Source organism: Carassius carassius, chromosome 40 (genome assembly GCF_963082965.1).
Source record: "Carassius carassius chromosome 40, fCarCar2.1, whole genome shotgun sequence".
In the NCBI taxonomy this organism is placed as follows: Eukaryota; Metazoa; Chordata; class Actinopteri; order Cypriniformes; family Cyprinidae; genus Carassius; species Carassius carassius.
Window position 1 is genome coordinate 22,234,233 of NC_081794.1, and position 17,089 is coordinate 22,251,321.

The 17,089-nt window shown below is 35.6% G+C and overlaps 1 protein-coding gene across 7 annotated transcripts in view; it reads left to right on the plus strand.

Annotated features, from left to right (window-relative positions):
• cyth1b (cytohesin 1b) overlaps nucleotides 1-17,089 on the plus strand; it is a 62,269-nt gene that overhangs the window by 37,427 nt on the left and 7,753 nt on the right. For 6 of the 7 annotated variants that reach the window (XM_059532620.1, XM_059532623.1, XM_059532618.1 and 3 more), the window contains exons 2-5: nucleotides 7,398-7,480; nucleotides 13,670-13,734; nucleotides 14,860-14,926; nucleotides 15,422-15,540. In XM_059532620.1, coding sequence (XP_059388603.1) covers nucleotides 7,398-7,480; nucleotides 13,670-13,734; nucleotides 14,860-14,926; nucleotides 15,422-15,540 — 334 coding nt within the window. Of the gene's footprint in view, nucleotides 1-509; nucleotides 653-7,397; nucleotides 7,481-13,669; nucleotides 13,735-14,859; nucleotides 14,927-15,421; nucleotides 15,541-17,089 lie in introns of those variants that run through there. The other variant, XM_059532622.1, reaches the window with a different exon arrangement.

Genomic DNA, 17,089 nt, shown 5'->3' on the forward strand with positions numbered 1-17,089 from the left:
ATCTGGCACTTAGAGGCTGTGATGATACAGCGATTCCACTAAGAATCCATCTTTTAACACTATAATTACTTTGACTTCAAACATACTTATTTCAGTTAGTTGCAAAGACAACCTTTTTATAAAAATAAAAAAGATAATGCATATGTGTGTGTGTGTTCTCTTTTATGTCTGTTCACAACCTTCTCTCTAACCAGTAGTCATATGTTGCTATACACAACATCATAAGGCACAACAAACGAAGACTTAAATGCCATAAATGAAGAAGAAACCATTTCATAGTACCCTTGTAATGCTGAACAGAGGTCTGAGGCAATACACAAAACATAAAAGTAAAACTGCCATAAAACTGCAGCCACGTGGCTTGCGAACTCTTTGACATAAATTTAAAACGGCTTCTCCCTGAAGATTTATATGCTCATATCAATGTCAAAGGAAGACGTGTGTCTCTGCGGCAGTGGCACCTGCCTGCGAGTTCGGACCAACATTTGACTTGGAAATTAATGGTACCTTTCACGGGGGTTGAGAGGATTCCAGCTTGGATAAAAACCTTGCCACGGCCCAACATGGAACCAGGGATACCCAGCTTCAGCTTATGAATTTGGATATCTCAAGCCAGAACTGAAGCTGCAGTATTGAGTTCATGAATAAACATGTTTGTATCAAACCGGCTACTGGCAACTGGTGTGATATTTGAATGGCTTGCTTTTATTCTCACTCTTAATTTACATTCATCAAATGATTTTGCTCTTTTTGACAGCGTTATTCATCTTGAGATTGAGGCTAAAGACCCTATGAAATCAATTTTTAGTTTATGTCTAGTCATTAATGCTTATTCTCCTAAAAGTCAACATAAAATGGAACATGTACTGTAATGATGTCTTTCTGTTCTTGGTAAGTTGATCAAACATATTAATCACTCATCCTTCATTGTAGATTTTTGACCAGTCAGATACTCCCTTGCATGACAATATCCCACCCCAAATACCAACATCAACGACTAGTAAGTTGCAAATTATAGGATGTGAGTCTAACTAAAGCCTATTGGTATAAAAAAAAAGGAATTTGATATTTGCTTTTTAAAGAGATGAAGTGTGTATTTATTTTTATTTTTTTTACATTTTGTTCTCAAAAGCCTTACCTTGAGTCTTTTAATTGACTCCATCTTAGCTTGTTCTCTCAGCACACATGAATATTAAACCAGGACTTTGGCTTTTAATGATTCATTAGGAATGTGCTAATGAAATGCTAATGCAGCTTTAGCATAAACGATGTGTTTGTGTTGTGTTTTCAATGGCAAGCGCATGAGGAAGCATTAGGCTCCTAACTGCCTGGATGTGTGCAGATGCATAATGGGCCTCCAATGGGTACAATTTATAGTGTCATGTATATGTATGAAGATACTCAAACGTCAACGCGCTGTGAGTTTATCCGTGTTTATCGCTGGCCCTCTGGCCACACTTTATTTGATAATATATTGTGGCGACTTACTTGAAAGCTCCCGTTAATAATGCTATCTACTCTGCAAGCAACTGTGCTGATTGTAATGCAGTGTAAACAGATTTGTTGATTATAATGGTTGCATTCCAGTTTTGTTACAGGACGCCACATTGCAGAAAGGGTGTAAACATGTTTAATATACACAATTGGTATTTATCGGAGTAATTGAGAAACCGTTTTGAAGTTCATTTTCATATTCCTTTTCAATAATGGTAGTGCAAAATATCCAAATACCAAATACTGTACTGTGCACATTCTACTTAGAGCTGCACGATTCTGGATAAAATGAGAATCACATTTTTTTTTTGTCTCAAATAGAGAAATAGAGTGTGTATATATATATGTACATACACACACACACACACACACACACACACACACACACATGCAAATGAACAACAGATGGAACAAATCTCTTGAATGAATGATTCAAGGACAAATACATTTTTTAGTAACTTAATGCAATCGACACACGTTATTTAAAGTGCCAGTTACTTTCAAAAGATGACTCAGTTTCGATTGCTATCATAGACATCAATGTTTATATCTAAACTATAAACTTTCGTCCAAGTTTTTCTATGATAATATGAATGACTGTAAGCCAGAAATAATACGGTGTAGTTGAAAAGATTTTTTGTGAAGCTGTTTCTTACCCAAACATGGAAAATATCTGGATGAGCGAATCGTTGTCATTCAAAAATGTGATCGCATGGGTGTATAAATCAAGATTGCGATCTTTTAACGATTAATCATGCAGCTCTAAAGTAAACTAAATTTAACTTAGCCCGAATTTGACTGTTGCATGTGTCTTCATATGCTGTAAAGAAAAGTTAGCGTACAAAATGCATTTCTGAATGAATTTGTGTGTAAAATATATTAACTCTAGTACGCTACCTATATTTTCGAAACTGTCAAGGGTTCCTCTAAGAGGGCTAGCACTTTTACATGTTTTAATAAGTGAGGTGATTGAAAATATGAGATAGGCTAGGTCTAATATTGCTGTTGTCATTGGTTACTGTGCATTTAAATGCCAAATGAAAATGAAGTGTCATTAACTTGGTCATTTTTTGTTGTTTATTTACCCCTCATTTTCTAAAAGTGGCCCCTGAGTGACGCAATTTGAGCATCTATGATTTAGAAATTATATTTTGTCTTTGGTTGGTGATTATATTGTGCTGTTGAGTGTTGTCTGTTAAGTTTGCCTGGGTTTGGATACCTTAAATACCAAGAATCCTTCATTAAATTCTTTTCGCGACTCATATGATTCAACATGTTGAATTCCAGCTAGAAAATCACAGTTAACCCTTTCCTGTGCAGGTAGGAGTTGTCTTTGGCCCTGAGGCCCAAATATAACATGGTGGATAATAGAATATAAATTTAATACAATATATGTAATTTGGGGTCAGTTTTTTTTTTTTTTTACAAGAATGTAATACTTTTATTCAGTATGGATGCAGTATGGATGTTTTTTTAAGACTGTAAGATATCCTCCAGCTGTGCTCTAAGCTGATTTTTAGATGTAAATCCATATCCAAACAAGTGATGCCTGCCCTATATTTATGGAAAAATGCTAGTAAAGCAAATTTAGCTTGTAGTGCAGTTGGCTTTTATTTGTTCAAACTCCATAATGTTTGCGATTTATGACATCTTATCCCAGTTCCTCGATGGATGTACATTTATAGCCACCTGAACTCACTCCTACCTGAGTGACCTTTTCTTCCTGTTTGATATGGGCTCCAGGAACATGTGTCCCGCTTGTAAACTCCAGCTTCACCTAAGGCGAGACTAATGGATTTCCGCTGCAGGTTGCAATACCAATTTCTGCAAAATCAGGGGGGATGGGCTGCTTTTTGGACTAGATTTCTGCTCACAGACTGCCCAAACAAACATCCCAGCTGGAGTTCAGCAGGAAAATGCATGCAGTGCGTTGCCACAGTGACAAGCAGTCGCTCAGAAACATGGTTATCCATGCGATTAGTGAGGAAGATCCTGTGGGGAAGCTGTAGGCTTTGTCTTTATCATGAAGGTGACGTTCTCATGAGCTAATGTTGGAGCATGATGGTTTGTGATCTGTTTGAGAAGGTGTAAATGGAACAAGGAATCAGTTAGTCTATGGGCCTCTAGTAGGGTCTCTGTAGGTCCCCTTCAGGGTCAGGCTGCCATGCAGGCCACCAGGAAGGGATTTAATGAGGTCACATGAAAGGTGAGGGTCGTCATATCATATGACCGAGTGTCTTTGTTTTTATTTGTATTAACAGTCAGTGGATCATGTGACTAGGTTTGGTCAGGGTTAAGTTTAAATGCCTTTATCTTGTCATACTTTTAACAAGTTTTTAAGAACCAAGGGAATTTGTTCCCGTTTTTTTTTTTTTTTAAAGGTCTGATGTCCTCAAATGCCCCAGTGTTGTTTTTAGACACCCGATCCATTAAGGGGACGGCTGGATCAAGACAAATGACCTCTGTCTCAAAATGACAAAAAAAACATTAATCTCCACTGCCAATCATTTTTCAGACATAACTGATAACAGACATCTGTCATGTTGTTACAGTAAGTAGTAGTAATAATAATGATTTAACAATCTTCTGTAATATAATAATTAAAAATAAATAAATTTATTTATTATATATATAATAGTTAATTTGAATAATTATTTGGACGCTGATTATAAATGCTTACTACAACAAAATTAATAACTGTTAAAATAAACACGTAATCTACATTTCTAATTTTCACCATATATTATGGTAGCATACAGTTTACTGTAGTTATTATAGTATTTTTTTACACCTTTTTTATCAGTAAAGTTACAAGCATTTCTTGTTTATTTCTTTTTAATAAAGAACATTTTTTCAGATGTTTTTATTTGCAAGTATCAAAGCAAGTCTTCACTTTTGAGAAATGCTCCATTTAAACACTCTTAAATTCATATATGCTGTATTAAATTATTAATGTAACACACAAAGATTGAAAAGCCAGACCAAGCATTATGGTGGGGATGTTGACCATCAGCTAACTGAACTGACTTTAGTGCTCTTGAACAAAGCACTTAAACGGAATTACTTCAGAGAAATCTTTGGATTTGTGGATGCAAGGTTTATATAAATTATTTGTGTTCGGCAAATTCCAACATCAGGGCTCTCCAGAGCACATCAGATCTGCTGAGCTTAATGCTTTTCTCTGATCGACTCGGGCTGGTTCGCCAAGGTTGTGAATCAGCAGGGACCTTGTAATATATTATATTGACATCTGGTTCATGTTATGGTAGTGTTGCTTTTTTTGTGTGTGTGTTTATTTATTGGAAACAAATACATTACTATCTTGTACTTAGGAGTGGGTATTTTTCAAAATTTTTCGATCCGGTGCCAATTTCGATACCTCCGTTTCGATACCGGTTCCTAACGATACTTTTTTCGATACCATATGTTTTAAAATCCATTTCAACATCAACACAAATACATTAAACACAAAACCTTTATTTTTCACCTTAATTTAAACAAATTCTGGTAACACTTCACACTCAGGATAACATTATTAATACAACTGGTTGTGCTTTTAGGGGTGCGCCATTCAGGGGTGGACTGGGACCAAAAAGTTGCCCTGGACTTTCTGGCCCACAGCAGCCCACCACATCATAACGCAAACGCACCTGTTTTTATGTCATTTATTAATTTAATATTTAGGTAAACAGTTTGGTGATTTTAACCAATAGGGCAACTGTTCCTCCGTTGAAAAAAAAAAAAGAACAGCAGCTGTTCATTTAGCAACTCCTAGTGAGCGATACATGCTCATCAAGACACAAACATTCTTCTAGAACTCACACTTTGCATTCAGTTAGCAGATCCATATGAATCATGCATGAAATAGAAGTTTATAAACTCAAACGATAGCTTTATGTGTATAATCTTTGGCTCGGTAATACAAGTTCATGATCCGATTAGTGAACCGATGATTCTTTTGAGTCAATCTTTTAAAATAATAATTTATTTTGTTTAACGAAACCAGTGTGGAAACTAGTGTTTCACAAACTGGATAGATCTGAGGTGCAGGGCTCGCAAAATCGTTAGCCCCACGTCCAGGGGCTATTGTGTTTTCCAGTCCGATGGGCTATCGTGAAAACTGATGTAAAATTCCTAACTTGATTCGCGTTGTTCACTTGCTTGAAGGGGTGAAACGGATCGTAGCTGATCGTTTGCACTTGTTTCTAAATATTGCTGATTCAAGCGTTTTAAACAATTCGCACGCGTTCGGAGCTTGCACTCACTCATTCAAAGCACTCGCTGCGAGCAGCATTTCAGACAATGCGCGTACAGAGAATGAATTAATCTTTTGCGTATCGTAACTTCTGAATGAACACATACACACACAATTGTATCAAAATAATTGTCTCTGCAAGTATTCTCGTAAACACAGTCGGTTATGTTTTAAGTGAACGTATACAGTGGCCTGCTGCTTAGAGAAATTCGCTGTACCGGATAAATCTGTCTCTCTCTCTGTTTTTTAGACGTCGTGAAAGGGGCCGTGTTTCAAGATACGCAATGGAATTAAATTGGTGGTATTGCCAGCTTTGGTTGCAATACTCTTATCGCATATGTTGCACTTTGCTGACTCGGCATCCACTTTTATAAAGTGTAGCCACACTTTAGACCTCTTTGGCATTGTAAAACAGAAAAGTTTTGAGAAAAAAAAACTACACTTGTGTTGTGTGACTGCGAGTATCTTCAGAAATCCTCCCTGTAACGTCACGTGGTGGTGGACAGCCAATAATGACGAATTTAGGTCCTTACATGCACGTATGCTACAAGCTTACACAGACACAAAAAAAACGGCCGCTTGGCTTTTGGAACTGAAATTTGGCACCGAAAGATAAATAATTTTTCGATACTCATAGTATCGAAGTTTTTCGTTCTATACCATAAAGGCATCAAAGTTCAGTACCCAGCCCTACTTGTACTGACATGTTTCAGTTCATTAGATTTAGTTTTTAAAAGAAGGCTCTATTTACTTTATTAAAATACAGTAAAACAGTAGTATTGTAAAATTATTACAATTTAAAAGAACCGTTTTCTATTTGAATATATTGTAAAATGTAATACATGCCTGTGATAGTAAAGTTTAATTTTCAGCATTATTATTTCAATCTTCAGTGTCACACGATCCTTCAAATCATTCTAATCTTTATTCCCAGGAAGAAATTACATTTGCAATTATATAACTGTTTTTATTGTATTTCAATCAAATAAATACAACCTTTGAGAGCAAAAACATGAAAAATATGATTTATTCCAAACTTGTGACCTGTAGTGTATATACTGTATTATATATGATACATGAAATAATATATTAATGTAAATAAAATATTAATTCTTGGTTTGAGAGTATGTATGTTGTGAGATAATCGTTTCAGTTTTGTTTTCCTCCCTAACCCATTTGGCAAATAACAACTGAAAAGGTTTGAGCTAGTTTGCGTGATGTTGTCCTGAGTAATTGGACACTGCAAATTCTTCGAAATGGCTTTTAGCTTAAAGGAAAAGCATTTAATGAAAAGAACAACTATCCGCTTTGCTCTGAGAACTTCCTGATGTTCTGGACCAGAGAGGCCCATATAAACAACAACACTGCTGTGTTTTTCAAGCTATTGATTGCTGACTTGGTTTGTGTCTCAAAGGCAGTGCTTTGCCTCAGGCAGTTTCTCCTGTTCACAATCTCCCTTCATTCTGTTGCACATCCCCCTCATTTTACATCAGTTCTGTTTCCTCTGAAAATCTTTTGATTGTCCATGCGACCTCTTAGAAATGTACAAAAACGTTTGGGTCAAAAGGCCGCAGCTTGGCCACATTTGCATATCTGTGTTTGTACATCTGATCGCTCATTGTCTGCTTTTGTTTGTTTCCAAACAAAGTACCGGACGACCTGACGCCAGAAGAGAAGCAGGAGCTGGAGAACATTAGGAGACGAAAACGGGAGCTGCTGGAGGACATACAGGTAATATCTTAAAACCTTTCTGCCCCAAAAATCATTTGAATCCATAGCCAGTGTTGCTAGTTTTAGTGTGTTTGCTCTTTGAACTCATGTATCTCTTATAATGCTAATTAATATCACCAAATCAACTTTATGCCCTTCTATCCCCCCTTCTCTTGGCCCTGGTCACGGCAGCTGGAGTGAGGTGGACCTGTAGAGAATAGGAATTGGATCATGGGAGGGGCTTCCTTGACCCTGGCTGTACAGTTTTAGTGTACAGGATTGATGGGATGTCCCACCCTGGGGTATAGACTGTAACAGCTGGCTTTTGAAGGGGGAACAGATGGTGCAAGCCAAGTCCAGCAAATTCAATTATGCTGATTCTATTACGCAACTGGAATGTCAACCATTAATGACCCTCCTGCCAAACACTGTCCCCTTCGTCTCTTAAACGACTTAATCAATCTTGTAAACTTCCAAATGAAGTTTTGTGGCATATCTTTGGCATTCATCTGCCAGTTTCATTGCAGACTCCATCTATTTCTTGATTGCCCTTGAACAACAGAGGATTCCCCTCTCTATTAGAATAGTCATCTTTACTCTTATTAAATTAGACATTTATGTATTTAGGTGGTTGTCATTTTTGAAATTAGGTTTTAATATATTTTTTTTGTTAGGAATTTGTTCTCTATTGATTTGTATTTTGTTTTTTAATATAGAAATTTGTAATCCAGTAGCATTCTTGATATTGAAATCTTCGATTTTTTTTTTCTTTTGTACACATCAAAAATAAATGTATTACAATTATTACAGTTTAAAATGTATGTTTTCTATTGTAATATGTTTTGTAATTTATTAAAAACGTATTACTTGTAATTTATTCCTGAATTTTGAGCAGCTATTACTCCAGTCTCCAGTGTCACCTGATCCTTGAGTCATTCTGATATGCTGATTTAGAAGCATTTCTTATTATTATCAATGTTGAAAACAGTTGTGCTGCTTAATATTATATATATATAAAATCCTTGATGAATAGAAAATTCAAAAGAATGGCATTTATTTGAAGTAGAAACCTTTGCTGACTAAATGTATTCATTTCTTTTGAAAACAAAACCAAAAAAATTAAAAAGTAAACTTTTAGTGCATGTCAAAATATTTGTCAGAAATAGTTTAAAACTTAAATTTTTTTAAATTATTATTCTTAATTATTAAGCTCGCTATAACATTGCAATCTGTGCAAAGCATTTGAGGTGCAATAACAAAGTCAGTAAAAGCTCAGCTTTATGAATTTTTTATTTAGTTGTTGAAAAATGTCTGTCTGGCTGAGTAAGATTCCTGGGAGTGTCATGATAAGCCTGTAGCAGAGGATTTTTTTTGCCTTACTCTCTATAAATGTGGCGACAAACAGTAGAAGAATTTCTGTCTCGCCGATTAACCTTAGAAGCTGGGTTAACTGGAGCATTATAAGACCCCAGTCTCTCCTTCACATGAGTGGAGCTTGTGATGGTTCATGATCAGAGAAAGCTGATCCAGTCAGCTTAATGTAGCAGACTACCTCCTCTCCAGATCCTCTTACACTCGTTATGAGGAGCCGCACCAGACCTGAAGACACAGGACTGTACAGTGGGGCTGTAAAGCATTCACAATGGGTTACATAGCAAGGTTTTATTGGTGAATACAAATGAAATTTTACACTTTTGATATCTAAACAAACTCTAATATGCTGTTGAGGACATTTGGAGAAATGTGTGTTCAACAGCATATTAGTGCTTTTTTGATCAGCATACACATTTTCTCTCCCAAGTCATGGTCTGATCTGAATCAGGTCAGCTCTGCTGTATTATTAGTCCTCTCAAGTGAAGGAGACTAGACAGAACTTTAGCTCTCATGTAGAAGTAAACATCTGTCATTTCCCAGAGTGCTTCTGATTTTTATTACAATAAGCAGTTATTTTGAAAATCGATGCTCGGCTGTCTGAACTAAATGGTTTTTGTTTGTGCTCACTGAACCTGCAGTGTGTTCAGACATTCGGCAGATCCAATCTGGCTCTGTCTTTTGTATCCGGCGCTATGTGACGCAGCCCCTGAAGGCCTTGCGTGGTTATCGATAATACCGTCATCTCTGTCAGTCCAGTTAGGGTTAGCCCAAGCTGATCGATGCTGTGTGTGTGATAGCACGACTCTGGATTTTTAGGTGGTCTGACATTTAAAGTTTGGAGAAAAATTGATTGCTGAGGAAAAGGATAAAAGTAGTGGTTAGAAACATTTTGTGCTTTTCAGTTCATCTATTCATGACATTTGCATTTACTTAAAGAATTATTATTATTATTATTTTATTTTTTCTAATATAGGGCCCTATGAAATCCATTATATTTTATTTTCGCTTTTTTTCCAGCTTTAATTTTTCTAGAATCTGTTTTAATGGTTAAAATAAATTATATTAATCAAAAAACATGTAATTAATTTAAACCATGAAATGTACAATATCAAACAGTAAAATTTTTTAATTCAAATTCAGTGTTTTTTTTTTATTCTGTTTCCATTAATTTTTTAATGGTTTTATCAAATATTAATAATCAGAAGCATATTTAAGTAATTGATATAATAAAAAAAAAAAATATATATATTTTAATTATTTATTTCCAGAAAAACGGTGTTGTGTATTTATATCTTTTTTTGCTAAATAAATTCTGATAAATTCATTTTCTGGTAAATTTTATTGATATATTAAAATAAAAAATTTTAATACAATTTTAATAATACATTTTAATACAATTTCAATAATAATTTTATTATTAGTAGTAACTATCATTACATTAAGTAATATTTCTATCACAGTTTCTACAAGTTAAACCAAACTTTTATTTTGCCAGGTTGCTGTGAAGATCTTTAGGTTTCTATTTGTAAAAGAAATGGTAAAATGCTCATGAAGTGGCTCAGAGCAGTTCTAGAGATTATGTTTATGTACTCGCATATTGCGTGTCTCTCTCATTTGCACAGAGACCCAAAACATGCAAAATTCTTATTTAAATTGTACTTTTGTGTCTTAATATTCACAGATACTAGTCTATATTGCATTTTTATTTTTTATTTTTTTATAGAGCTTATAGAAGCATAAACACATTGGCCAAAATATTTTACTAACGAATGGGTGTGTATAACTTTATGTCTAAAAAATGGGAAGTGATGGTGGGTATAAATGTCATGTACTAAATAAAATGTAGTGATTAACTAAATGGTTCCAGATCTCCTCCTTGATACCAGCAGGACGATTAGTAAATTGCTCATGTAATATTTGTCTAATGGAGATGAAGTGCCTGATTAAAGTGACTGAACTGCCAAGCTCAACCTCTCTGTCTCCATAGAGCCCTGCTGGACAGTCCTGGTTCCTTCCTGGTCCAGCTGGAACATTCTGGCTGTTGCCAAGAGACAAATAAAAAAAATACATTAAATGCACTGCATAAGGATAAAACGAATGGAAAAGTGTGGGCTGGAAACTTGTAGTGTTTGTTTACATGTTACCTTTATATGGCAGCTGTCGCATAGCAACAGTCAGATAGAACATCATTATCATGACCACTTTATTCCATCTTTGTGCCCGCAGCCGTGAGGAGAGAAGAACTTCCAGTCTGATTCACTGGACTATTTGTAGTGACTTTCCATGCCTTCTAGAGACTATTTTAGACTAAAGCCGGGCATATTTAAGTCCTAAGAAGTGTACCATATTAATTGTGTGGTCTCTTCATTCCCAGATTCTTGGTCTCTTCAGACCTCTTGGATTGTCCTCTCTATAACTCATTGATTTCTTTAACACATTTCTTCATAGAGGATTAAAAGCACTTGTCTGGGTCAGTTGTTCCAGCTGCACTCCTGTCATGAGGTTTCAGGGTCATTCACACACTCCGAAAATGTATAGCGGAGGAAGGTTAGATGTTAAAAGGCTACTTATTTGACTTTTCCAGACACTATAGCTTGAGCGGGATGTGAGGTTAATGCAGAATGCATCAAAAGGGCAAAGATGTGTGCGTGAGGGTGTGTGTATGCAAGTGTGTATCCATGGTGGATTGGTAATATGAGTCTTATTGATCTGTCCCTGGGCTGCTTCAGGAAGATGGATTGCTGAGAGTGTTATGGCACACACACTGACTACACACAAACAGAACACACATGTGGATCGTACGTTACTTACTTACACACTCTTTCTGTGACAAGATACCAAAATGTCTTTGGTTGATACTAGCAAAATATCACGATTAATATTTAATTTCACAAAAAAGAATGTTTAATGAAATGTTGTTGTTTTTTTTCTAAGTAGATACATTTTAATTTAAATATTAACAAACTAAATTAAAACACTGACAGGTGTCCATATATTTCTCAATTAAACAATTGACAATTTTTTTTTCTTATTATTAAATAATGTAAACCAATTAAATCATATAGAAACAAATTGCAAGCAATAGAACTTATATATAAGTTATAGAATTAGATAGGGCTGAAACGATTTCTTCAAGTAACTCGATTACAAAAAATGATTGAAGCAAAATTCCTCTGCCTCGAAGTCTCTTTTAATTTATTTTAAATCTCACGTCAGGTTCTTTTGCAATGACTTTTTTTAATGTGACACAACGCATTTACGTCACCCACAAAGCAGAAGGAGACACAAGCGCTGCGTCCGAAATGGCATACTGCACTTTTACTGTCTATGATACTGCAAGGAGTCAGCAGTGTTTTGATTTGAGGGCGCGGGCAAATGCAAAGAGAACGTCATGGCGTTTGTCCATTGCAAGATAGAGCTGGCATATCACAACTAGGGCCCTATGATTTCCGCGATGCAGTTTAACGTGGAATGGCATGGAATTTGCCAAATTTTTAATTAATTAATCAAAAATAGGTCATTGCACTTACATCAAATCACGATATGGAATAATATCTGTAAATATTAAGCCGGAACAGTCTATTTAAATATGAATCCTGCATGTTCTGTGTGTCTCTGTTAATGAATGGCGCAGAAGTGCTTCTTCGTTTATTTACACACACTGAAGTGCGCGTGACGCTCGCAGTGATTTCAGCGTCTGCTGTCTCACTAAATAAGGACGTGAACACATGAACAACATCTCCAGAACTGCTCTGACAGTCACTTCATGAGCATTTGACCGTTTGATTTGAGTAAAACTAGCGTCACATCACATACACAGAACTGAAAAGGTACGTCAACCCGTCAAAATAAAAGTCCGGTTTAAACACAAGTATTTGCCAGATAGATTTCTAAAAAAGGAAACTAAGTTGTTCATTTTAAGAGACCCAGGAGTCTTATTTTCTCTTGCATAATTAATATTGCACTTTAATTAAACAAAAATGCATTTTATCCGATTAATCGATGGAATTTTTGGTAGAATACTTGATTACTGAAATATTCGATAGCTACAGCCCTAGAATTAGAGTTATAGTAGAATTTCTGGTCCTATTTTATGTCATATTCTAGTGATAACAGAACTCCATCCGTTATTTCACACGCTTGCAGTGTTTCTCACAGTGAGTGTTATTGTGGACATCCAAATCCACTATAATTTTATAAATAATACTGTTTTGTGTCACAGAATGTAGTTTCTTTGTTAATAAAGTTGTGAGCTCCAGGGCATCAGCGGCCTCAGGTCTACAGCCGAATTACAGCCATGCTGATATGCAGCCATATCACACTGCTACTTGGGATTCATACACACACACACGTAATAGTTTATGAAATTCCACTTCTACTCCGCTTCTGTGAAAGTAACCTGTCATTGTTAAGATAAAGGCATTTCTCAGCTTTTCTGAAATCATTTGGAATGTATTTTATTTTTTTCATGCGCTCACACATGCACACACACACACACACTCTCAACATGCTCATTCTCATTTACCCTCTTGATCTCTTTATTACTCCTCATTATTCACCTCTGTCCCCCTTTCCCTTCCCCCTTACAAATGCTGCTTCATCTTGATATCTAATGCAGGTGCCACACTGCACCATGATTGAATGTCTCATACTCTTGATAATTATATTAGATATTTATGATCCTCTGTGTGTTCATTTTATTAGATTCACAGCTCTCCATCACTCCCCGTGGCAGGCTGACTTTGAAAGGGACAGCTCCACCTTTATTTCTCCTTACGATTAACTCAGCCTTGTTTTCCTTTTCTCTCTCCCTTTATTTCCTTTTTTTTTTTATAGCGGCTCAAGGATGAGATAGCAAAGGTGACGAATGAGATCGAAAGTCTTGGCTCCACTCAAGAAAGGTAAGATGTGTGAGTCTATTTTTCATTCTTTACCACAATCCAATCCAATTTGTCCTCCTTCAACTGGGTGTTCGCTATCTGATTCTGCCATATTTGCACACACATCTCCATTTACTCATAAGCAACTACAGAGGAGTTACACACACACACACAAACACACACTCAGTCTTTCCCATTCCCTTTTTGAATATTTAATGACAGTGCCCCCTGCGGGAGGGGAGGCTGGTGAATTATATCTGTCTGTTTTGGTAAGAGAGGGTGTAATTTGTGTAAATTGGCTGATGTGTTTAGGATTGTGCAAGAATGTGTATTAACATCATGCAGTATGTATCATCACAGTTTGGTCTATTTACTTTACATTTTATAAAGGAATCATTTCAAAGGAATCCTTTTAAACAGGATGTTTATTACTGTGTTAATGCAGTCTGAGGGGCTGTTCATGCAGAACACATTTTTGTAATCCACTGCACTGCTTTTGCATTGTTTTTCTTTGACAGTGGTCATAAACATTTGTCTAGCATATGTTTACAAATTTAAAAGAAGCTTTAAAAGCTTATTTCTTAATTTCACCGCCCACATCCTTCGTTTTTTAGTGCAAAAGCTACTTCTGTGTGAATGGCCCCTGATACTGCATGACTGCAGTGACCCATATTCCCAAACCAAACAGAACCACATCAAAGAATATACATCAAACTGAATCAGGCCCATTCATTATACATGATGCATGATCCCCCTGGGACCACTGAACACTTCACAGGAATGCCCATTTTGATTCACATGAGGGCCATTTGGATGGAAGAAATCCATTTTCCGAAAGTGTTCCATGCCGTTAACCTTCCTTTCATGAAATTTTTTTGTCGTGCTTTGTTACTCCTCCACCTTGAGTGATGTCATGTGGCCACAATGGAAGGTACAGTAGTGTGTGGCCCCCTTTAACAGGCTGTGGCTTTTAACATTTCACCCCACCATCCAAAAGTGCATTTGGAGTGGTTATTAATGATGTCATTATGAGGCCCTGACAGGCGTAGGTGTTTTACAACTCAATTCCCTAAGTTTTAGCTTGATATTGCAGCTGTCAAAAACTTACCCAGCATTAATAAAGCCCTCATCTCTCTGTGTTTACAGAATAAACATGCAGCGGAGTAAACAGGTGGCTATGGGACGCAAGAAATTTAACATGGATCCCAAAAAGGTAAACTAGCACTGGAGTGTAATACAAAAAGAATCTATTTTTGGTATTTGAAGTTTTCTCCATTGTAGAGATATGGATTGGTAAAGAAAATGGTCCCCCATTACATCAAATGCATTTCCATTTTGCATTTTTAAACCTTTGAACTTGTGTGGGTGCACATATAATCATAAGCACATAAGCATTGTGCAACCGCAAATTTCCATATATTTACCAGAATCCAAACTCATAGGTTAAAGTTGAGAGAGCAGGATGGGAAAAAAAAAAAAAAAAAAAATATATATATATATAAATAAACTTTATATATATATAGATATATATATATATATATATATATATATATATATATATATATATATATATAGATAGATAGATAGATAGATAGATAGATAGATATAATTTTTTTTTTTTTTTGCCAACAGGAAACTGTAAAATTACATTGAATGCATGTAGGGCTGCTTTGGAATTTCTTTATGCTGAATGATGTGTTTTTCTCAGGGTATTCAGTTCCTCATAGAAAATGAATTGCTGAAGAACACTTGTGAAGATATTGCTCAATTTCTCTACAAGGGTGAGGGCCTCAACAAGACAGCCATCGGAGATTATCTGGGTGAAAGGTAAGAACGATTCTTTCTGCTGATGGTCGAGAAAGACAGAGCTTCTGAAGTCTTTACAAATATTTTTGACAAGAATATCGACAGAACAGTTATTGTCATTGGTTATAATAATAATAAAAAAGTGCATTAAAATCAGCAACTTGAATGATTTCTTAAAGATCATGTGACCTATAAAGAGTAATGGCTTCTGAAATTCAGCTTTGCCATCATCACAGGAATACATTACATTTGAAAAGTTATTTGAAATTTTTATATTATTCACATTATTATTACATTACATTGTATTACTATTTCTACTATATTTTTTATTTAATAAACAGCTTTGGTTTGCTTAAGAGACTTCATTCAAAAACATTACTAATTAATGTGGTCGGTGATATCTTTTAGTATGTATTTAATTTCTGAGTTCTCTGTAGTAATAAAACTATTTTTCTGAGTTTTAGGCTACAAGTTCTTTAATTGCCTTGCATATTGGTCAGATGTTGGTCAATGGAAACAAGCCGCAACACAACCAAATTGGTCCCACTTTATATCAAGTGGCCTTAACTACTATGTACTTAAAAAATAAGTACAATGTACTTATTGTGTTCATATTGTATTGCAAAACACTTTTGCTGCTATTGAGGTGGGAAATTGGTAAGGTTAGGGACAGGTTTGTTGGTATGGGTATAAGGGTGGGTTTAAATGTAAGGAATAGGTCAAAAGTGTAATTATAAATGTAATTACAGAAATGTATTATGATGTAATTACAAGCAGATATTTTTCAAATATAAGTACAATGTAAAAACATGTATGTACACAATAAGTGCATTGTAAGAAATAAGTAATTTAAATGTAAGTACATAGTAGTTAAGGCCACTTAATATAAAGTGAGACCACGAAATGAGCACAACCCAACAGAAACAAGCCGCAACACAACAAAATGAGCACAACATAACGCAGTTAGCACAACTAGGGATGCACCGATACCATTTCTTTCCAATCCGATATAAAAAAAAATTGAGTATCGGGCGATACCGGTACTGATCCGATTCCAGAACTGTTTTTTTTTTATAATCAGTGTAGAATTTCTGTACCTCAGTGTGTTGACAGCAGAAAATGCAGAAAAGGACTGTACCTAATCGGCACATCCCTAAGCACAACACAATGGAAACAATATGCCACACAACAAAATTAGCACAACTCAACCAATTAGCACAACACAACGGAAAGAAGCCATAACAACAAATTTAGCACAACACAATGCAATTAGCACAACACAATGGAAACAAGTCGCAACACAATGGAAACAAGTCACAACAAAATGAAAACTAGCCACAACACAATTAGCACAGCATAACGAAATTAGTCCTTTTCTTTGTGTTGTGGCAATTTTGTAGTGTTGTGCACTACTGGGCCACCGAAAAAATGAGCTGCATTTTGGACCAGACATTTATTGCAAGCTATGCAAAGGCTACTTGTCCTACATGGCTACATTTTCTCTCTAACAGTTTACTAACGAGCAAAACTAGGTTAATGGAAGTTAAACAGATTTAGGCTTTTTTAAAGA